General features: G+C 41.1%; 1 protein-coding gene and 1 long non-coding RNA gene across 6 annotated transcripts in view; one reads left to right on the forward strand and one right to left on the reverse strand.

The window, feature by feature from the left end:
• The window catches only part of LOC145512731 (transmembrane and coiled-coil domain-containing protein 5B-like), a 50,489-nt gene that overhangs the window by 18,379 nt on the left and 8,455 nt on the right, over positions 1-23,655 (forward strand). For 2 of the 5 annotated variants that reach the window (XM_081507040.1, XM_081507041.1), the window contains exons 1-6: positions 18,722-18,814; positions 20,606-20,788; positions 21,631-21,675; positions 22,348-22,497; positions 22,812-22,929; positions 23,204-23,254. In XM_081507040.1, the coding sequence (XP_081363166.1) occupies positions 18,741-18,814; positions 20,606-20,788; positions 21,631-21,675; positions 22,348-22,497; positions 22,812-22,929; positions 23,204-23,254 (621 nt within the window). In that variant the 5' untranslated portion in view covers positions 18,722-18,740. Of the gene's footprint in view, positions 1-18,715; positions 18,815-20,605; positions 20,789-21,630; positions 21,676-22,347; positions 22,498-22,811; positions 22,930-23,203; positions 23,255-23,655 lie in introns of those variants that run through there. The other 3 variants (XM_081507039.1, XM_081507042.1, XM_081507044.1) reach the window with 3 other exon arrangements.
• Positions 11,444-20,597, reverse strand: LOC145512732 (uncharacterized). The gene is made up of 4 exons (XR_014058700.1): positions 20,395-20,597; positions 19,915-19,983; positions 13,360-13,470; positions 11,444-12,463 (listed from the first exon to the last, which is right to left on the reverse strand). It is a non-coding gene; the product is annotated as an uncharacterized LOC145512732 (long non-coding RNA).

Below are 23,655 nucleotides of genomic sequence, written 5' to 3' on the forward strand. Positions count from 1 at the left end.
GAACCACACACTGTCAGAACTTGAGATACCACTGGCCCAGAAGAGTGTATGAGCAGAAAAAAGACTGGGACAGGGCATCCCTGGTAGTCCAGTGGTTAAGAATCCACCTTGCTATGAAAAGGACACCAGTTCGATCCCTGGTCTGGGAAGATCCCACATGCTGCAGAGCAACTAAGCCTGCGCACCACAGCTACTAAGCCTGCACTCTAGAGCCCAGGAGCCAAAACTACTGTGCCCATGCATCACGACTTCTGAAGCTCGAAATGACTAGAGCCTGTGCTCAGCAACAAGAGAAGCCACTGCAAGCAGAAGCCTGCACACCTCTAGAGAGTAGCCCCCACTCTCTGCAACTAGAGAAAGTCTGCATGCAGCGATGAAGACCCAGCACAGCCAAAAATAAAACAAATAAATCTTAAAAAAAAAAAAGAAAGATGGGGACAAATCACGTACTTTTCCAGTATGGAAAGCAAAATCAGCATTTGATGAAGAATTTTTTCATGTTCATGATTCCTAAGTCTATCCTTTAAGCCAGGGCTTTTCCTTTTTTTGTTTGTTTAACTGTAACCTATAATAAGGAATGGGCTTCCCGAGTGGTGCTAGTGGTAGAGAACCCGCCTACCAATGCAGGAGATGTAAGAGACATGGATTCAATCCCTGGGTTGGGAGGATCTCCAGAGGAGGGCATGGCAATCCACTCCAATATTCTTGCCTGGAGAATCCCATGGACAGAGGAGTCTGGAGGGGCTTGGAGGGTCCTGAAAGGCTACAGTCCATAGGGTCAAAAAGAGCTGGACACAACTGAAGTGACTTAGCACACACGCATAATAATAAATACATTTTATTTTCCGTGATGTACTTTTATAATAGTGAAGAACCTTTCTATTTCATTATAAGCTAATCACTAAAGGGATGTTGCCTATAAGCTTAAATGATTTTTAATGGCTCATCTCTGGGAACCCTGCCTCCCAGGTAATGAGCTACCTTTGTTTAGCTCACAGGAAACACCCTGACCATGCCCACGTGTGAATAAATGCAGGAAGAAAGAAATTAACACATACCCTCCAGACTCTGGGGAACCAGGACTTTATCCCCACCCCTCCCTCTTTAGTATAAACGAAGCTTAAATTTCTAGCTCAGGGATTCTTTGGGAAATATGTCCACCATATACTTTGTCTGGGATGCTATTCCTTGCCCCGACAACTCATCTCTTGATTTATTGGCCTGTTGTGCAGTGAGCAGTATGAACTTGGACTCAGTAACACTCTGGTCTATTCTGTTTTGTCCTAGTCTATTCATTTTTTTTTTTTTTTTTTGGATACTGGTAGTGACTCATTAAATTGATGTCATGGCCCCCTAGTGGATTAAGATCTGTAATTTGAAATATGCATATTGCCTTTAAAAGTGTTTCTCAAAATGTGATCCAAAGACCTCCAACAACACACACAGTATATCAGAATCTCCTGGAGTTATTTAAAAATGCAGAGTCCTCTATTTCTTTCCTGGACTCTAAACTGGAATACATATTTTTCCTATGAAAAGGTCTCCCAGCCTCTATTCTCATTCCATCATGAGCCTAAAATCAGGGTTGGGATGATTGCAAACCACGGATTTGAGGAGAAAGAATGGACCAAAGACAGAAGCTGAGCTGAGGTCTGAAGGAGGCTTAACAGACATCAGACCTGAGGGGTAGGGGCAAGAGTTACAGGACAAATAGATCAGGGAGGCAAGGGGCTTTCCAGGTGGTTCAGTGGGTAAAGAACCCACCTGCCTTGCTGGAGACACATGAAAGTTGGGTTTGATCCCTGGGTCAGAAAGATCCCCTGGAGAAGGGCAGGGGAACCCACTCCAGTATTCTAGCCTGGAGAATACCATGGACAGAGGAGTCTGGTGGACCATAGTCCGTAGGGTCACAAAGAGTCGGACACAAGTGAGTGACTGAGCAGGCATGCACACAGGAGACAAAAAGAGCAGAAACAGACTGAGGAAAGCAGAACAAGGAGAGGGGACTGAGCCTTGCTGGATTTCAAAGCACAGAACTGAGTTGCCAAACAAGGTCCACTCTCTTGTGCTGACCAAAAGCAGAGTATGAGAGTGGGTTCTAGGATTCCAATTAAAATAAGCTCCCCGGGAGATTTTTATGCAAATAAAATTATAGAGATATTGCTAGGCATAAATTGTATCATTCACTTGCCAAGAAGGAGATTACAATTTTTAGCTACAGGCATGATATAAATTTTTAACGTGCAGCCATCCACCCAAGTGAGGTTTAGTTACTTCTCTGTCATCATAAACACATTTGCTTCTTTCAGTAGAGTCTCCCTTCTCTTGCTCACCATAGCGTCAACAAAATATTTGATCTTTCGCCAGGGGCCTGGTCATTGGTTGCAGCTGTTACCTGAAATTCAGGGCCACTTTTTACTATCAGGTAAGATGCAGGGCTCACATTCAGCAAGGGACATACAAGGGCAAACATGTTAGCCAGAAGGAAATAGGATTTCTGAATAAAATGGCTTTGAGCTTGTTCTCAGCTAGTATCTGCAAAATAAATTTCATCATCTTAAAAACCGAATCCAGAAAGCTAATATATTAATTTTTAATGAAGAAAATGTAACTCTCAGAAAGATGAATGCTCACGTGCCTCTCCCTGTAGGCAATTTTCCTGGGATACTAAATTATCAGAATATTGCTTGGTAGCTCACAGCATCACAGCAAGCGAAATGAGTATGGTGAACCTCCTGCCCGTGGATGCTGGAATGGAAGCATTTCCAGCCCTGTCTCAGGACACAGGCACCCCCAGGGCAGCAGGTTCCAGTCTCAGGACACTTGCTAATCTGGACTTTCTGGAGATATGCTGCTGGCAGAAGAATCTCCAAATGTAACTTTTCTTTCTCATTTTTATACAACAAAGTTTTAAAACCTTTTTCTTCTATTTGTTTATCACAGAATATTAAAACAAACAAACAAACACAACACTCTCCCAGAGAGAACTGCCATTAACAGCCTACTGATTCTTCTAGATGTTTTGGTTTCCATCCATTGTTGTTCTGATCTTTGCTGCCACAGTAGCCCTTGATCCCTCCCTTCTCCATCCTGGGGTGACGAATGGGGTACTGGGCAGAGGGGGCCAGCAGCGTGCACAGTTCACCAGCTTCTCAGGGTGGAATTCAGGTGGAATGCCAGGGTTTAATGCCCTGGCTGCAGTTGAGCAGACTGCTGTTTGCTCTCCAAAAACGTAGAGACAGACACCCTGGGAGTTTGCTTAGCCCTTGTTTCTCTCTCTCTCTTTTTGACTGGAGTATAATTGTTTTACAATATTGTGTTAGTTTCTGCTGTACAACAAAGTGAATCAGGTCTAAGTATATATACATCCCCCACCTTGAGCCTCCCCTTCCACCCCTCTCCCCATTCCACCCCTCTGGGTCATCACAGAGCACTGAGCTGAGCTCCTTGTGCCATACTGCAGCTTCCCACTAGCTATATATTTTACACACTTAGTTTATATTGTCAATGCCACTCTCTCAGTTTGTCGCACCCTCCCCTTTCCTTCCTGTGTCCACATGTCTGTTCTCTACGGCTGTGTCTCTATTCCTGCCCTGCAGATAGGTTCATCTGTACCATTTTTCTAGACTCCACATATGTGCATTAATATACAACCTTTATTTTTCTCTTTCTGACTGGCTTCACTCTGTATCACAGCCTCTCCGTCCATCCACATCTCTACAAATGACCCAGTTTCGTTCCTCTTTATGGCACGTTCTCTTGAAACTGAAATTTCCCCGTGAACTGCCCTCTGCTCAGAGAAGTAAAATTGAGAGCAGTTGAGAGCAGATGACAATTGTAAATGATGTTTATGAAACATTTACCATGCGCCAATCACTATTTGAGTATTTCTTGAGGGCCTACTTTGTTCCAAGCATTTTTCCACAGGCTGAAAATGCAGAAACAAAACATAACAAAACCCTGCTCTCATGAAACTTCCATTCTCGCATGGAGGCAATTTTTCAAACAAGTGAGATAAGAAGCATACTAAATGATGATGAATGCCATGAAGGATAATAAGGCAGGAAGGGGGGGGGTGGACAGGAGGATAGCATGATTTTTAAAAATGGATTAATTTATTTTTGACCACACTGGGTCTTCATTGCTGTATGCGGGCTTTCTCTGTTGCAGTGTCTGAGCTTCTCCTTGTGGTGGCTTCTCTTGTTGTGGAGCACGGGCTCTAGGCGCGCAGGCTTCAGTAGTTGTGGTGTATGGGCTTAAGTTGCCCTGCGGGCATGTGGGATCCTCCCCTACCAGGAATCCAAAACTGTGTCCCCTGAATTGGAAGATGGATTCTTAACCACTGCATCACCAGGGAAGTCTGAGAGGTGAATTTTGAAATCACTGGTCAGGAGGACCCCTTGGAGAAGGTGATATTTGAATTAGCATCCAAGAGGAGGTCGGGTAATGAATCACATGGAAAAGCATTCTAGGCCCAGGGAACAGCCAGTGCCAAGGCCCTGAGCAACCAGAAAGGCTGGGTTGCAGAATAAGGAGAATAGAGGAGACAAGGACAGAGGCTGATGAGTGTAGGGAAGGGCTGGTTTGTGTTGGGCATTATTTAGAGGCCACTGTAGTGACTTCAGCCTTTACTCTCAAGTCAAATGAGAATCCCTGGGTGTGGGAGGTAGAAGAGTGACATATTCTGATTTCTTTTACTAAAAGCTCCCTCTGGCTGACATGCTGAAAGCAGACTACTGGGGCCCAGGTGGCTGGGAAGCTACTGTAACACGCCAGGGGGCAGGCAATGGAGGCTAGGATGGAGGTCGGAGTCATGGAGAGTGTGAGAAGCAGATGGTAAGCTTTGGACATATTTTAAAGATGGATCTGACAGGATTTGCTGACCATTTATATGTGGAATTCAGAGGAAGAGGGGGTCAAGACTGACAGAACAACTGGAAGGATAAAATTGCCTTTTCCTGTGACAAGGAAAACCATGGGGAAGCAGGTTTCCCCCATGGGGTGGATGATCAGATGTTCAGTTGGATATAGGTTTGTGGTGCTTACTAGACATAAAGTGAAAGTGAACGTGATAGTTGCTCAATTTTGTCCAACTCTTTGTGACCCCATGGACTGTAGCCCACCAGGCTCCTCTGTCCATGGGATTCTCCAGGCAAGAATACTGGAGTGTGTAGCCATTCCCTTCTCCAGGAGATTTTCCTAACCCAGAGATCGAACCTGGGTCTCCTGCAATGCAGGCATAAATGTGGAGATAACTGTCCTTCAGGCATATATCTGAGAATGCTGGCATGTGACACAGAAAAAGACTAACTAGGGAAAAGTAGGTAGAGAAGAAAAAAGGTTTAACAACTGCCCCAGGATCTCATCACTATTTAGAGATCTGGGAGGTAAAGTAACACTAGGAGATGAAATTGAGCTTGAGACCCAGGGAGATGGGGGGGAAACAAGGAGTGGGAAGGCAGGGTGAAGGAGGAGAAGAGGCAGATGCTGCAGATGGCCAAGGAAGGCAGCCGGGTTTGGAGGTGCGGGAATTCTTAATGGCTTCAGGAGCAGCGCTTTTGGTGGAGCCATGGGGGAGTGAAAGCTCAGTGGGAGTGGTTTCAAAACAATATGACAAGAGGAACTGGGAAAAGAATAAACAATTCTTTCTGCAAGTTCTGCCCCAAAGGGGAAAAGATAGAAGAGGTGGTAGCCAGAGGTGGATGTAAGAGTCAAAAGAAGGGCTTTGATTTTTATTTTTTCAAGGTAAGATAAATTATGGTTTGTTTGTATGCTTGTGGGCATGATGCACTAGAGAGGAGGAAATGATAACACAGGGAAGAGAGAGGAACATTGCAGGTGTGGTGACTTTGTGTAGAAAGGAGGGAGGGGGCTTGATGCATGAGCGGAGGGGTGCACAGACAGACCTGCTCTGTGGTACCAGGTTGGGAGGCAGAATAGCTTGGCACAGATGCTTGTTAGCAAGGTGAGGTGGTGGTGGGAGTTTATGGATATTCTCTTCTCATTGTTTTGGATTTGCAGAAATATAAAGCAGGTCATCAGCTGAGAATGAGATTGGGGCAGGAAGTTTGGAAGGCTGAAAGAAAGAGAAGTCTCTGAGTGGATTTTAAAAATGTACACTTGCTCTAAGTACTTTTTAGTAATTTATACATTAATCTTCACAATAGTCCTATGTAGTAGGAAGTAGTCTCCTCATCTAAAAATAAGGACATAGGATGATAAAACAGATAGCTCCAGCAAAGCAAGACCTTGTGAGAGGCCGGTTTTACCAGTTAGTTAAGAGTGAAAGCAAGGAGTACAAGGTTAACTTGAAATCCTTCAAGCTAGGCTTCAGCTGTACGTGAACCAAGAGCTTCCAGATATAAAAGGTGGATTTAGAACAGGCAGAGGAACCAGAGGTCAAATTGCCAACATATGCTGGATCATAGAAAAAGCAAGGGAATTAAAAAAAATTGACTTCTGCTTTATTGACTATGCTAAAACCTTTGACTGTGTGGATCACAACAAACTGTGAAATATTCTTAATGAGATGGGAATACCAGACCACATTATCTGCCTCCTGAGAAACCTGTATGCAGGACAAGAAGCATCAGTTAGAACTGAACATGGAAAAACTGACTGGTTCAAAATTGGGAAAGGAGTATGTCAAGGCTGTATATTGTTACCCTGCTTATTTAACTTACATGCAGAGTACATCATGTGAAATGCCAGGCTGGATGAAGCACATGCTGGAATCAAGATTGCTGGGAGAAATATCAACAACCTCAGATATGCAGATGACACCACCCTTATGGCAGAAAGTGAAGAGGAACTAAAGAGCCTCTTGATGAAGGTGAAACAGGAGAGTGCCAAAGCTGATTTAAAATTCAACATTCATAAAACAAAGATTATGACATCTGGTCCTATCACTTCACGGTAAATAGATGGGGGAAATGTGGAAACTGTCAGATTTCATTTTCTTGGGCTCCAAAATCAATGTGGATGGTGACTGCAGTCATGAAATTAAAAGACATTTGCTCCTTGGAAGAATAGCTGTGACAAACCTATACAGAGTATTAAAAAGCAGAGACATCACTTTGCCAACAAAGGTCTGTATAGTCAAAGCTATCATATTTCCAGTAGTCATGTATGAATATGAGATTTGGACCATAAAAAAGGCTGAGTGCCAAAGAATTGATGCTTTTGAACTGAGGTGCTAGAGAAGACTCTTGAGAGTCCCTTGGACAGCAAGGAGATCAAACAAGTCATTCTGAAAGGAAATCAACCCTGAATATTTATTGGAAGGACTGATGCTGAAGCTGAAGCTCCAATACTTTGGCCACCTGTTGTGAAGGGCTGACTCATTGGAATAGACCCTGATTCTGGGAAAGATTGAAGGCAGGAAGAGAAGGGGGTGGCAGAAGATGAGATGGTTTGGTGGCATCACTGACCCAATGGACATGAGTTTGAGCAAACTCCAGGAGATAGTGAAAGACAGGGAAGCCTAGTGTGCTATAGTTCACGGGGTCGCAAAGAGTCAGACATGACTTAACCACTGAACAACAACAGCATGGTTAACAGAATTACCTCGGATCCTGATACCTACAAGGGTTGGTTCTTGTGTATCCGTAAGATCTGTCTTATTTATTTATTTTTTACCTCAATGACTGTGTCTCCATTCCATATAATAAAAGGGTTGAATTAGCACAGTAATATAAAATAGGAAAATTGGCCAACCCTTTCTCTCTGCTGGTCAGATTGTATGACAATAGATAGGGTTCTATTTACAGCTCTCAGGTCATTTCTGAGCCCTCCTGCCTCTTGGTTTGAACTGGGTTAGACTTCCCACAAGCTAGCATACTTCTGGTTCCAACTGAAGAACTATATTATTACTTAGAGCCACTGCACAAAAGCATTGCCTGAGAACAATAAATGTGGTCTCTCAAAGACTGGATATTTTCTAAGGAATAAAAGATGCTATTTTAATCAAACTAACGAGAGTTGAACTATTTAGCATTTCAGTCCTTCAAGTTGATCATGTTTGCATGCACCACCTCTTGACTCTAATCTGAGTTTTCTGTGCATGACTCAACCTACAAATTAATAAAAGACTTCTTTACTGTCACTACTCATTACTCTTCCTTGATCCCAGAGTTACAATTTTACCTTGATGTGTCAGTACAAATGGTGACAACTATTGATTGTGTTGACACTGAGTCTAGTTTCAGAAACTAATTAAAAATATGTGTAGTGATGAATTTCTGCCAAGTGTTAATTAGACTAATTTTTTCCTACCATCTTCCCCATTTTAAGTAGCAGTTATGACTTTGGCATATGTCTTTATCAGAAAAGGAAATATCTACTTTTCTAGTTTTGGAGGAATACATGAGGGAGGAACACATGAATAAAGATGATACTTTGTGGCTTTAAGAAAGCCTAACTAAAATTTGACATGAAGAATCCTCATTCACATTCTAGTTTTGAGATACTGACCCAAATCAATCTGAGTTTGATTCAGAAAAGCTTTTTTGGGCTCACTTTGTTTTAGAGATGAAGAATTGGAAGTTTCATAAATAGGATGTACAAACTTGAGCTGATGCACCTTTGGATAAGAATGCACTTTTGCATGAAACCCCATATCTTTGACCTTCATTACCATGATTTTCTGGATTCCAAGCTAAACCAGAAGTGAGAAAGTATTATCTCAGAGTTCTCATTGACCCCATTTAGATCCATCTTCTCTGCAAGAACACATTTTTTAAAAAAATTATAGAGACTTCACTATTAAAAAAAAAAAAAAACGACAGCATTTACATGAGCTGTTTAATATAAGGGCTTCCCTGAAAGGTCAGTTGGTAAAGAATCTGCCTGCAATGCAGGAAACCCTGGTTCAATTCCTGGGTCTGGAAGATCCACTGGAGAAGTGATAGGCTACCCACTCCAGTATTCTTGGGCTTCCCTTGTGGCTCAGCTGGTAAAGAATCAAGACACACACACACACACACAAACAGTTTGATTTAATGAAAGTCACTGTTGTACCAATAGGTTTATTGTATGATATTTATTATCAACAGCAAGATAGACTATGTACCCATCAGTAAAACACTCAACTGCTTCACCTTTGGGGTTTAGCTGAAAGGAGCTATGGCACCCTTTTGATTCACTCATAAACAGATGCTTATTGAGTGCCCACATATGTTAGTCACTATACTAGTACTTAGGAATGTAAAATTAGAGAGAATGTATGCTCGGAGGCTGTATAGCACATCAGACAGAAATGTGCCTCTTAGGGGAAAATTCTGTAAGTAAAAAAGCTTATCTGTTGGATTCGTTCTGAATACCAAGGTTACCTTTACAAATTACCTTTGCAATTTTTGGATCAGTAGAATTGACTGAGATAACTCTCTACAATAATACTTGAGAAATTATTTCTAATTTTTGAAAATTTCATTGAAGGATTGAGAATGCCTGAACTCACACGGATGAACAACAGTTTACTGTTCAGTTAACTCAGTGTCTGAATGATAGATTGATAGAGAGAGAGAATAAATAAAAATGCTGTATCATGGTATTTGGGGATTAACTTCCAATCTATTCTTATAGAAAATTAGTGAATTATTTCTTTCTGACTCTGCACCCTTTTCTGCTTGTTCAGATTCTACTGAGTGCTGTTATCGGCCTGACCTTAAATGGCTGTTTCCTTGTATGAAGGCACTTGTTGCTAATTTCAGAGTTCTGTTTTTCTGATTTGCAAGTGTAGAGGTTCGGATGTTATATAATAGGGTCTCATCAAGTTTATTTCTTAGGAGATTTGCTTTGTTAAGTAAGCTTGGTAAAATGCCTGCCAATATATACTCATTAATTGGGAATAGTTTCTTGATTTGCATATTGCTGATGCTTTCTATTTGTTTCTATTCTGAATGCTCCTTGAGGAAAAGTAACATATGGGTTGCATTTGAATTGGAAAAGAATTCTATAGCACAGAAATTACAGGTGCCACAATGCTTCTCACATCTCTTAACCTTTAGACAGTCTTCTGTTTTCCTGTGTGCATGTTAAGCTGCTTCCGTTTTGTCTGACTTTTTGCAACTCTATGGACTATAGTCTGCCAGGCTTCTCTGCCCGTGGGATTCTCCAGGCAAGAATACTGGAGTGGGTTGCCATGCCATCCTCCAGGGGATCTTCCCAACCCAGGGATTGAACCCAAGTCTCTCTTGCATTGGCAGGTGTATTCTTCACCTGTAGGCACCATCAAAGAATTAGGAGCTGAGATTTCCCTGGCCATCCAGTGGTTAAGACTGACCTTCCACACTGTTCCACTGTGTGGGATGGGAGTTTGATCCTTAGTTGTTGTTTAGCCGCTAAGTTCCTGGCAGAGGAACTAAGATCCCTGATGCTGCAGGGCGTGGTCAAAAACAATTAGGAGCTCATGTTCCAACAGGGACTATACATTTGTAATGGAGGTATATACAAAACTCTGTAAGAATGAATAAGACAGGGTAATTAATTGCTCTAGGAGTTGGAGATTCCTCAAAAGTTTCACAAAGGAGCTAAATCTTGAGAAGAGACTAGGCATTTGCAAGGGGGAAAAGTGCAGAAGACTTTCAGCTAAAGAGGGAAAATATAGCATGAGTAAACTTTTGTTATGCTTAATTCTGTCATTATTTTTATGTAATTAGAATCTTGGATTTCCCTGGTGGCTCAGATGACAAAGAATCTGCCTGCAATGTGGGAGACCAGGGTTCAATCCTTGGATTGGGAAGATCCCCTGGAGGAGGGCATGACAACCCACTCCAGTATTCTTGCCGAGGGAATTCCATGAACAGAGGAGCCTGGCTGGCTACAGTCCATGGAGTTGGACACATCTAGCAACTAACACACACAACACACAATTAGGATATAGTTTACTCTGAGTCTGCTAACAAAGATGAAGGTCAACCCTGGAAGATGAGAAGACTAGCTCTTCAACTTCAACTTTCTGTATCCCACAAAGACCAGTCTCCTGAAAAGCTGTGAAATTCCTTTTCACATCCAAAGCATCTCTCCTGTACCCTCATTCACTCAGGACATTTGCTTTCTCATTTTAAGGCAGCAATTCTTTATTGCAAAATGTTCAAGATAAAACTTCAATAACTGGTCATAATTGATATAGTACTCTTTCCAGGAATAATAGTATTTTAACAGGTTGATTCCAAATGCAAAAAGGGTTAGTGAAAAGTAGTGAATCTTTACTTGTGGAATTTTTGTCATCTTGGTAGATTGATGGGGCTATGTCTTAGTACAGTAACTGTAATGTCTACTCTCATAGAATGGACAGAACTGTGAAATATTATCCTTCCCCTGAATAATCAGATGTTAACTTTGTGTCTTAGCCATGGGAATCTTTGTTTCATTTGCCCTTTATGACCGTGATTACATTTTTCCCAATCCATGAGGAACTGATTTCACTGGAAACTGGAATATCTTTTTCAGCCTTAATTTATTTTAAAACAAGGAAGAAAAATGGAAATTAAGAAAAAAGTGTGGAGAAGCATTTTTACTCATTTAACTGAACAAGCTTGCGTTAAGAGAGTGTTTTCCTTCTGTAATGAGACTTAAAAATTGTAATTTACCTAACTTGCTTCATTTTTGTGAAAAGCCTTCCATCACTGGTCTGGTTTCTCTACTAGTAAGTGAAAATGTAATGGGAATACATTAATTACATTTTCTAATAAGAGTCTGTAGCTATTGGTCCTAAACTCTAGAGAAACTGTAAGTCCCTAATTAGAGTTTATCAATTGCAATTAAGCCTTTCAATTACTCCCTAGATGTACTTGAGAAAAGGAAAATGAATGGCTAATAAATTTGAGGAAAGATTGAAAGCTCTTTCTATGACTGTCAAGGGGCCCCCTATCAACCTGTGGGAGAAAACCTCTCCCCGCATTTGGGAAGTGATTGCCATAGATTAGCTTTTATCTTCCAGAGACAGTCTCAGGACTTGGGTGGTTGGTGCAGTGGCTCTTATGGAGGTGGGCTGGTCTTAGGCACCACGGCTCTGATTGCCTTTGCACACTTTGGGTCAATACTGTAGAGGCGCCTGCTTACCATTCAGTTTCAAAAACCTGGAGTTAGGCACTGAGGGTGAAGCAGAGAGTGTATGGAAGAGACTCACTACAAATTGGAGAAGCCTGACAAAGATGAGATGCAGTGTTTAGTGTGAAGGACAAGGATGGGGTGCAGGAAGGTGAAGGTTAATCCAGCAAAGCTCCTTGGAGCCATGCAGGGAACCCAGGATGACCGTCAGGGTTTCTCAGCTGCAGTCTTCCAGGAGTGACTACTGAGTCTTGCTTATGAGGTCCAGAAGATGGAAAGGGCCCTCTGTTTAACTTCTTCTGGTTGGGTACCTGCAGTTGCAGTATGCTTGAACTGGGACCCTGTTCTTGGTTTTGTGTCTGAAGGACTCTAAGCACCTCGCTCTTGGTTTCTTGCCTCCTGCTCACAGAACCTGAAAGTTAGACAGCGTTCTTGTTATCTACATCTCTGGAACAACAAACCACACATACAACTTAGATGCTGAAGACAGTTAAGATGTTTCCTTTTTTTCATACAAATCTGCAACTTGGGCAGGTTCCCATGGGAACAGCTAGTCTTTTTTCCATGGTATTAGCTGGGGCTGTTTGATCGGAGGATGGAGGACCTGCCTTCAAGATTTTTCACTCATGTGGCTGGAAAACTGGCACTGGCTGTTTCCAAGCAGCTCATCCAGACCTGTGAGCCCAGGGCTTTGAGCCTTTTCATGGGCTGCTCAGGCTTCCTCAAAGTATGGTGGCTAAATTCCAGGGGAACTAGGCAAAAGTTGCGGGGGCTTTTCTAACCTAGACTTGGGAGCCACTCAGTGTCACCACCACTGCATTCTATTTATGAAAACAGTCACAAGTTTGGTCAGATTAGAGGAGGAAGGGACTTGGACTCCTTACTTGATAAGGGAGTGGCCAAGTCCTAGAAAGACATATTATGGCCATCTTCAGAAAATGTAACAAAGTGGCCCCTTCCGCTGAGGGGTCCTGTTCATGGGGGACCTGATGCTCTGTGTCCTCTCTCTCCAAGTCTCATGAGTCTTCAGCCTCCTGATGCCTTCATGGGACCTTCTGAATGTACTGCAGCCCCCCACCCCCAAAAACCTTTTATATGTGTCAACTGCCTAATGAAATTGTGATGTCTGAAGTACTCTTATAAAATTGATTTTAAATTAGCTTACGGGCTAGATTTCTCATCTGTAAAATTAAGCAATGTGGAATAATTTTGCAGGTTCCTTGAACAAGAATATTCTCTATCTGTAGCTTTCTTAATATTAAGAAGATTATGTACTATGAGGAATACTTCATGCAAAAACTGGCTTACAGTCTTCAAAATATCAGGGTCATGAAGACAAAAGGAGGCAGAACTGTTTCATATAAAAGGAGACCATAAAGACACGACAACTGCAAACAGAGATAGTTCTTGATCCAGCTCCTAGAATAATAAAAATAAAAGTAAAAATAAACAAATGAGACCTAATTAAAAGTTTTTGCACAGCAAAGGAAACCATAAACAAAACCAAAAGACAACCCTCAGAATGGAGAAAATATTTGCAAGCAAAGCAACCAACAAGGGATTAGTCTCTGAAATATACAAACAGCTCATGCAGCTCAATATCAAAAAAACAAACAACCCAATCAAAAAATGAGCAGAATATCTAAATAGACTTTTCTCCAAAGAAGACATAGTCAAAAAGCATATGAAAAGATGCTCAACATCACTAATTATTAGAGAAATGCAAATCAAAACTATAGTGAGATATCACCTCACACTGGTCAGAATGGCCATCATCAAAAAATCTGCCCACAATAAATGCTGGACAGAGTGTGGAGAAAAGGGAATTCTCCAACACTGTTGGTGAGAATGTAAATTGGTGCTGCCACTATGGAGAACAGTATGGAGGTCCCTTAAAAAACTAAATATAGAGAATTCTCTGGCAGTCCAGTGGTTAGAACTCTGCACTTTTGCTGCCAGGGGCCCAGGTTCATCCCTGTTGGTTAAGTAAGATACCACAAGCTAGGTGGCCTGGCAAAAAACACAGAAATTAAAAAAAAAAAAAAAATCCCTAAATATAGAACTACCATGTGATCCAGCAATCCTACTCCTGGGCATATATCCAGAGAAAATCATAATTTGAAAAGATAAACATACCACAATATTCACTGCAGCACTATTTACAACAGCCAAGACATGGACGCAACTGAAAGGTCTCTCAACAGAGGAATGGATAAAGAAGATGTAGTACATGTATACAGTGGAATATTGCTCAGCCATAAAAAAAGAATGAAATAATGCCATTTGCAGCAACATGGATGGACCTAGAGATTATTATACTGAGTGAAGTAAGACAGAGAAAGACAAATACCATATGATATTCCTCATATGTGGAATTTCAAAAAATGGTACAAATGAACTTATTTACAAAACTGAAATAGAATCACAGATAGAGAAAACAAACTTATGGTTGCCAGAGAAGAAGTGGATAAATTGGGAAATTGGGATTGACATATATACTACTATACATAAAATCAGTAAGCACCTATTTTATAGCACAAGGCACTCTATTCAATACTTTGTGATGACCTATATGGGGAAAGAATCTACAAAAATAGTGGATATATGTATATGTATAACTGATTCACTTTGCTGCATACTGGAAACTAACACAACATTGCAAATCAACTATACTTCAATAATAATTAAGAAAAAGACATGGACAACTAAATGCAATGTGTGATCCTAGATATGGAAAAATTGCTGTAAAAATATTATTGGCACAATCAGCAAAATTCAAATACTATATAAACAATAGGCATTATGCACATATACATAGAATTTAAATGAGTTTAATTTGAATATGTTTGAATTCCCGTACTTAGAATGGTACGTGACAGCAATCATAAAAATCAACGTTTGTTTATATTCCAAATAAACACCCACCAATCAGCAGTGAGACATGGTCAGGTGAGGAAAATAAATAGAAAAACATTTACTAATTTTCTCTTTTAGGATCTTTTAGTGACTCCAGCAGTAATTTAGCTCAGGGTTTCCTTAACTTCATCTGACCTCCTTCCAAACCATGAGAGCCTCTCACCCCTCTAGGCAGTAGAGAAATGGAGAGAACGCTCAACTTCTGCTGTAGCTCTGGCTGATCATATTCCCATTTGCACCATCCTAACTGACTCCCTTTGGATTCGGGACTTTACCCATGTCTTGTCTGTTCTGGAGAAGGCAATGTCTGTTCTACTGGAATCTGCTCCTTTGCCTGCCCAGTTCTAAAGTTGGACATGTCCCACCTCTTAATTGAAAGTCCCCTCTACAGAGTCTGGATCTGTTGGATTCCATGCTGTGGGGTAACCCTTATAAGTCCTGGATTCTCATAGCCTTGCTTCTGTAAGTATCAGCATCAGGTCAAAATGAGACTTCATTCTCCCACCTACTTCCAAAGAGCAAAGCCAGTTCTTTATATTGTGTCTGTCAAAACTACTAAATAAATTTTAAATATTAAGGGGAGGTCTTATTTCACGACTGAAGCACCCTGGTCTTGACCTTTCTGTCCTCTCTTTCCCACCACCTGGACCTCAGGCTGATTCACCTGTCAAGACGCTCCTCACCCCTTTCCACCCAATCCATTTTCTCCCATTCCCCTCTCTCCCACTTTTTATTGATATGATGAAACTCAGTTTAGCTACCTTCCTTCGTTTCCCCCCATCCTCACTTTTTCTCACCCATTTCTGATTCTACTCTGGTAGTTCAAGTATAGGAACTGTTCTGGGATTAATCAACAGAGATCAAGAGAGTGAGAAGATGCTAGTAAACACAAGATTCTCTTTTCTGAATGGGAGGAAAGACAGGGACTGGAAACATTTAGGTGTTATTTTAAATATGAAAGTGTCAGTTGCTCAGTTGTGTCCAAGTCTTTTTGATCCCATGGACTGTATCTCACCAGGCTCCTCTGTCCATGGAATTCTCCAGGCAAGAATACTGGAACGGGTTGCCATTGCCTTCTCCAGGGGATCTTCCTGACCCAGGGATTAAACCTGGGTCTTCCGCATTGCAGGCAGATTCCTTATTGCCTGAGCCACAGGGAAGCCCAAAACTCCCATCAAAATAGGTCATCGTAAAACATTGCATAAACGGAATGAATGAATGTTCCTATAGAAATCAATGTACACTTTTTTTTCATCAAGTCAAATCTCTTTCTCAGCCTGTCTTTTCAATATCAATGGGATGCCTGATATCAATCTGTTTATATCGCTTCCTTCCCTTGCCACCCACCCTTCCTTGTATTATAACCAGGATCTTCAGCTTTTGTTCTTTCAGGAAAATGGGAGAGAAGAGTTAGCCATCCATCATGGTCCCTACTGACCTTACTGACATTCTCGCCATCCAACTGCTGTGAGGACTGAGGGGCAGCCACCCACTGAACCCTGTCTCTTGATGCCAGACCTATGCAGGGACATTCATTGTTGCTATGTCAGAGACCACATAACACAGCCTCCAGCCTCCATGGGCATTCCCAAGGCCTCTACCATCCTGATGTCATAAACTTTGATTACAAATTGTGGAAATTCACTGTTACCTTGTGAACAGCTCTAATAATGATATAGGAAATTTTATTTTATTCTATTAGTTTTGATTGACAAGTTAGTCTTAATGTTATGAAAAGTTATACAAAATGCAAGATAAGTGAATCTCTTTTAAATCTCAAAAGATTTCGTTTTTCACATATCTGCATGTTAAGCGATTAATGCAAGATCTTTAAACTGTATTAAGGCTACCTTTTGGATCTTCTTCCATTATACAATCCAATGATTGAAAACAAATTCTCCTTAATCAGAAAACAAAGTTAATTCTTGACACTGCAACAATTTGTCTTGCTATATTGTGATATTTGTAGGGAGCTAAAATAGCATGATGGCACAAATCCTTCTGACTTGTGGGATTTCTAAGAAAATGGTTAAAATTGCATTCTGCAGTCATGCAAATTAGTATCGACCTCCTCTATAGCCTCAGGTACTGGAACAAAACAGGAGCAGTTCTTAGTAAAACTAAGCTGTTGAGATAGAGTCAGAACTCAAAACAGTAAATAGAAACCATCAATTCTTTGTTTCCCTAAGCTGCTGAAGCTTAGAGCTCTCTGGTGCCTCATTACAAGAGGACAGCTAGGTGTAGGGAGTGCCATAGGGAATCTAAAGAGTTAATTGTTTTTAGATTCATTAAAAAAAAACTGATGTGTTAAATAGGTCTTTATCTTCTTTATATATATATCATTTTTTCTATTTGCCAGGGTCACATGAACAGAACTACATCAAGAAGGCATGTATTTGGGTTTGTATTCACAGCAAGTAGTTCACATTCATGGATTACACATTGTGTCAGGAAAAAGAACATATGGGCCATACTCTTACAAATTTATATATATATAGGGGCCCAGGACGTCAAACTATGTTTTATTCCATAGAAAGATCCAAATACACTTTACTAATTAGTCATACATATGTACTTGCTAAATACTAAGGGTTACTTGTTTGTCAGTGTTAGTGTTAGTTGCTCAGTCATGTCTGACAAGAATACTGAGTGGAGTGTGTTGCCATTTCCTTCTCCACTGGGGATCTTCCCGACCCAGGGATCAAACCCATGTCTCCCGCATTGCAGGCAGATTCTTTATCGTCTGAGCCGCAAGGGAAGCCCAAATGATAATAGAGTTACTTGAGAAGCCCAGAAAAAAATAAATTTAACTCTATAGTTCTACTTTTCCATTGAGAAGGAAAAAATTTTTCACTTACAACAGCATTTACCTAGGAGCTAAATGTTGTATTACCACAACTGGATTTAACTAGCCGAACCTGTTGAAAGACCATGATTTGGTCAATAGATTTTTGACAAAGGTGCAAAAACAATTCATTGGAGGAATGTTAGTCTTTTCAACAAACAGTGCTGGAGGAATTGGACATTCATAGACAAGGAAATGAACCTCAATATAAAACCTCATACAAAAAATTAGCTGAAAATGGATCATGGATTTAAATATAGAATGGAAAACTAAAATTAAAATTAGAAGAAAACATAGTAAAATAACTTAAGGACTTAGGGCTTGGATCAAATAAAGGCATGATCCATAAAATAAAAAATATCCATAAACTGATATTAAAATTTAAAAATTTTTGCTCTGTGAAAACTGTTAATAGGATGAAAGAAAAGCTATAGACTGGAAGAAAATATTTGCAAATCACATACTTGACAAAGGATTTGTATTTAAATATATAAATAATTCCCCAAACTCAGCAAGAAAAGATAATCCAAGAAGAAAATAGGCAAAGAACATGAAGAGACATCTCACCAAGGAGAATATATAAATGGTAAACTAAGCAATGTTCACCATCATTAATCATTAGGTAAATAAATGCAGGTCAAGACCGTGACGAATTATTACTGCAAATCAATTAGAATAGCTAAAATAAAAATAATTACAACCCAATATAGGGGACAACCTGTGTGCCCTGCAGTTGAAGGGTGGAGTCTGAACCACTAAACCACCAAGGAAGTCCTTGTGTGGTGTCTTTAAGGAAAGGAGGGTACAGTTAGTGGAGAGAATATGTTCTTCATCACTGATTCTCAATCAGAGGTGCCTACTGCTCTAAGGAGTTTAACAGAGGCTTTCAAACTGCATCCCCAGTGATTACAGATTGCTCTCCCGGGGGATGTGGCCCTTTGCTGAGAATTCTGCTATGGGGTGCTGTACTGCCAACGAGAGTGTACTAACGGGAGTGTACAGGTAAGCATCTCCCAGGAGGGTGGAAAGGAAAGGGAGGATGTATCTACTGTTCTAGATAAAGGGAGTGGAATGAATTGTTCATTCATTCATTCTTTCATTCATTCATTCTAAAAACATTCAGCATATGCCATGTGCGAAGGTAATATAAGATAAAAAAATGAAACATATTTTGTGTTGGCTAATGATGAGAATTAAGTAATTACGCATGCCACACATAAGTTTAGGCGTTTTACATATGTTAGTTCATTTAATCTCCCAGGTGACACTAGCAGTAAAAAATCTGCCTTCCAATGCAGGGGATGCAGACATGTAAGTTGGGAAGATCCTCTGGGGTAGAAAGTGGCAACCAGTCCAGTAGTCTTGCCTGGAAAATTCCATGGACAGAGGAGCGTGGTGGGCTACAGTCCATGGGGCCACAGAATTGCACACAACTAAGGTACTGAGCACACATAACTTTGTGAAGCAGGAGTAAGGCACATCTTACAGATCAGGAAACCTGAGCTCAGAGAGATTAAGTAATGTCCTGGGTACCACAGCTTCAAAGTGCCAGGATAGAATGAAATCCAATGAAATTTGGTTTTGATTTGCATACTTTCTGTATCTAACCCACTCTGTTTTCAGGGTCATCCTCTTCTTGAACAACTCCAGGGGGCACCATTCCTATTGAATTCTGGAAATGGTACCCCTGGAGCACAAATCAGGAGGGAAATCAAAATGGCTTTGATTCAAATATGCTATTTCAAGAAGTTTATTGGTTAACTGTGGAGTGAAGACCATTGTGAGCACATTTCTAAAAACAACATAAAATAACAAAAGAGAATAGAGGTTGGAAGGATTAATTCCGCCAGGATTTGAGGGTGTGGTATCTGAGAGAGTGTAGAAGAAGTAGCATTTGAGCTGAGCTGGGAAGGATGGATAAGCTCATGACAGATAATTGTGTGGGAGAGAGATTTTCCTGGAGAGAGAATGGTATGTTCTGTAAGGCCTTTCCAAGGACTTAAGATTAGTATAATTTAGCTGGAAAATGTTAGACTTACATCTTGGAGAAGTGAACCAAGTAAGAGGGATAGAAATGAAAGATATGAAGTCTGAGCACACACCTTTATAGATATCTCGCCAATTCTGTATCTCGCCTCATTTCCTCCATCAGTACAGAGAGGAATCTAGAGCTGGTTAGTAGAGTGACGTTGATAATGTTAAAATCCCATCCACTATTCCAGTAATTTAAGATCTCAAAAAAATGAGGATAGAATTCTTTATAAGTGAGCAGTTGAATAGGGTCTCTGGATCTAACCCTCCTCTTTCCTCCTTCCAGCTCGACCTCCACATACTCACTACCTTTGAAACATCAGGCTTTCCTTCCCAATGACTTGGCAGTGCCTCCTTAGGAAAAATAAAGAAATTTGTTTTGCCGCTCCAAAAATCCAACTTGGTTAAGAGTGAGGATTTGCTTGGCTCATAGATAAGACATCTCTCATATTCTTCCTACCCTGCTCTCAGATGTTCCTACCTCTCACCTCTTGACTGCATTGACTAGAGGTGCTTGGTTTGGATTTGGGTGCAGTAATTTGCTCACTTACCACACAGAGGTTGTGAAGGAAATGAGCATGATATCGACTACTGCTGGGTCAATGGATTTGGGGAAATGAAGAAATGTGTCCCATAGAGATGACTGGTGTTTCAGAGCAGTTTAAACTGTGTCCAGAAATTTATTCCATGGGTCTTACCGCTCTTTAGGAAGAGAATTAAACTGTCCTAAAGTTCTGAACTCTGCTCTCACTCTGCCTACAGAGATGACAAGGAGTTGCTTTCACCCCACCCACCCCTGTCCACTATGACATGCTGCCCCACCCAACTAGAGATGACAGCTGTGTGCAGAGAGTGCCACCATCAAGGAGATACCTTGCTGAAACTTGTGGCATTCAGTTGGAAATCTCAGTGGGAGCAGACGAAATCTCTGTTGGGAAGAGAAGGGTGAGTTCAAGGGCATCATCACAAGCTGGGCTTCCTAATGTAGAGTAGAAAGAAAAGGGAAATGCAGGGAGGGCTATGAAAGGAGAAGAAGGTACAAGAAGGAATTAAAAGGGGAATTAAAACCAAAACAAAAAAGCTTCAAAGAATGAGAGAAGGAAGAGAAGATAGAATGTGAAAGGAGATTTGGTGTTCTCCATTTGTTAGACTGGGTTCAGTCCTGAATTTTAATTTTGATGCAGTGGAGCAGAAACCATCCCTGAGAACCTGACATTTTCATATAATTCCTTTCAGTCATTATATCCTGTTGTCAAGGCTGCTTTATCTGTTCCCATTTCAGGATCAACCCAGCCATAATATCTAGAGTTTGTAAAAAAGTAGGATGGCTATAGACCAACAGAAATCAGCCAACCAATTCTTTTATATCCTCCAATTTTTCTATTCTTTTTTCCTAAGTCTCCCTGAAGGTCAGGGTTAGAAATAAACTCTCAGTGTGTTTGCCAATAGGCACAAACTTGAGTTTTCCTAGCACTTTACCTGCCAATGTGCAGGCAAGAAAGGGGCAAGGTAGCCAAAGTGTAAAAACACTTTTGTGAAAACAAAAAGATTTCTGTGCTCCAATGGGATTCATTTATGAGATTCATTTAAGAGATATGATCTGCCTTACTGAAATCTAACAAAACATTGCAACTGATCCTGAAATATGAAAGAGTCTAGGAGGCATAGGTTTAGTCTTGGTTCTGTCTTGCCTGGTCAAACCTTTTCTCTGCTCCTTCCTGGGCTAATGACTATGTTGAACACTAGAAGCTTTGTTTCCATAACACATGTTTGTATTAACAACATAGGACACCTACAATGGAAGAAGCTGGACAGGACCTATTGGATGATGTGTAAGTAACAAGAACCAGTAACTAGTATGGGAAGCATCTACTGCAATACAGTAAGGAAGAAAACCTCGACTGTGCAAGACAGTATCCTCAAGCCTGGAAGCCTTCCTAGGGAGGAAAGGCTTTGGTTTCAGTTCTTTGGACTTCATCAGACTAGAAGTGCGGTTTGTAGAGACAGCCAATGTGTCCAAAAGCAAATCAGTCTTATTTGGGGAAAAGACCCTCGTCCCTGCCCCTTAGCCAGTCCATGTTCCTACATGACTAGTGCAGAAGATTTTCAATATAATAAACTCCTTAGTAGACTATAACAAAGGAAAACTGAAAACATGCCTCTTCCTTGAATTCTTTATAGGTGTGGCTTGGAGTCCACATACTCTGTATAAATTTTTTGAAAACAAGTAAGTTAGAATATAATTATTCAAATGAAAAAATATTTCTTTTGCTTCATAAAAGATTTGTGTTGTAATAGGTTCCACTTTTAATATTTAAAATTAAAATGTGATTTGACTCCAAAAATTTGCTTTATGCAAAACAACATAGAAATCAATTTATTGTGGACAATGATAATGTAAGGCTGGTGAGGCATAATGACAACAAAAGACAGGGCAATAAATGAGATGACAGCTCATATGTTTTCCTGTCCTGAGTTTGGTAATGAATATGATTTTCCTGCAGGCAGGAGGTGATGGAAATACCAAAATTAGAAGTCACAAAGCAGAACCTGGACTCTCTGAACTCAGAACTTGAAAAAGATCTGCAGAGAATGGATGAGGCAAATCAGGTTCTTCTCAAAAAAATTCAAGAGAAAGAAGAAACTATTCAAAGGTCAGGCTTTGTAGTTGGATGGGAAAGGTCTCCTCATCTGAATGCCCCTTGAGATCAAGAGGTGGGTGGGAGGAAAGTTTACTCCTTTGTCCATAAATCAAGGCAGCTTGTTTTAAATTCTGAACCATAAACAGTGGTGTTCTCAAAAGGTTTTATGTACGGATTTTTCACTACATTTCCACATTAAATAATTATTTTATTGCCATCGCATTGGGTGATCACTTTGGCTCCCTGAGACCTTGGCAGTAGCTTCTCAAGCTGGGGCCCTGGCAGTTTCCTTTGGACTGAGCTACCCCTGGGTGACTATGTTTCAGTCTGGAAAGAGAAATCACGCTGTCGGTCAGACAAGCCAGAGAGATGGAGGAGCTAAACCACCTCACATCTGAGAAGGAGGAAGCCCTGCGGGACCTGGAATTAGAGACGGCAAAGCTGGTAAGGAGGTGGCTAGAAAAGGACAGTGTGATGCATTTTGCTGGCAGTCCACCACTCTCTCTTTCCCAGGGGACCATCATTGCTGGTCACTGCTGTGTCTGTGGAAATCACAGCTGTCTAACGAAGTGTTTGGGGCATGATGTGCTCGGCACGGGGGCGAGACCTGGGCTCTGTTCCCAGATCCTTGTCCTTGGATGGGATTTCAGTGGCCCAGTGAGGAAGAGGGTTTGAGAGCACAGTGCGATTTGTATCCTTTACCTCTTTCTTTCACCAGGAAAAAAATAAGGAAATTCTAAGCAGGAGCGTGGTGGAGGTGCAGAAGGAGGTAAGGTGGGCTCCGGGTTTGTTTGTTTTTTTTTGGGGGGGGGGGTGGTCCCAGGATAATAAGCCCACTCTTGAAAGGAGGCTCATTTCTTAGGAATCCCAGTAGGGTCCATCATCTTCCTGAATTCCCCAATCAGAAAGACAGGAGGAAGAGGAACTGGCAAAATGTGTGTGCTCCCTCCCAGTCCGCCTTCCAAATGTTTTAGAACAAACTGGCTAATCGATACCATCCTTTGTCCTCTGGGAATTACAGCTCTGGGATGGGAAGGTTAAAGGAATGTGAGAGGAGAGAACTGTCCCTCCCTCCCACAACTGCTCTGCACCAGTCTCTCTTCCCTCTCTCCCTACCTGCCTTGCCTCCTTTGTGCCGTACCTTTCATGGGCTCTGGGAACAAAAAGGTC

Source organism: Giraffa tippelskirchi, chromosome 7 (genome assembly GCF_054371585.1).
Source record: "Giraffa tippelskirchi isolate mGirTip1 chromosome 7, T2T-mGirTip1v1.2.pri, whole genome shotgun sequence".
In the NCBI taxonomy this organism is placed as follows: domain Eukaryota; kingdom Metazoa; phylum Chordata; class Mammalia; order Artiodactyla; family Giraffidae; genus Giraffa; species Giraffa tippelskirchi.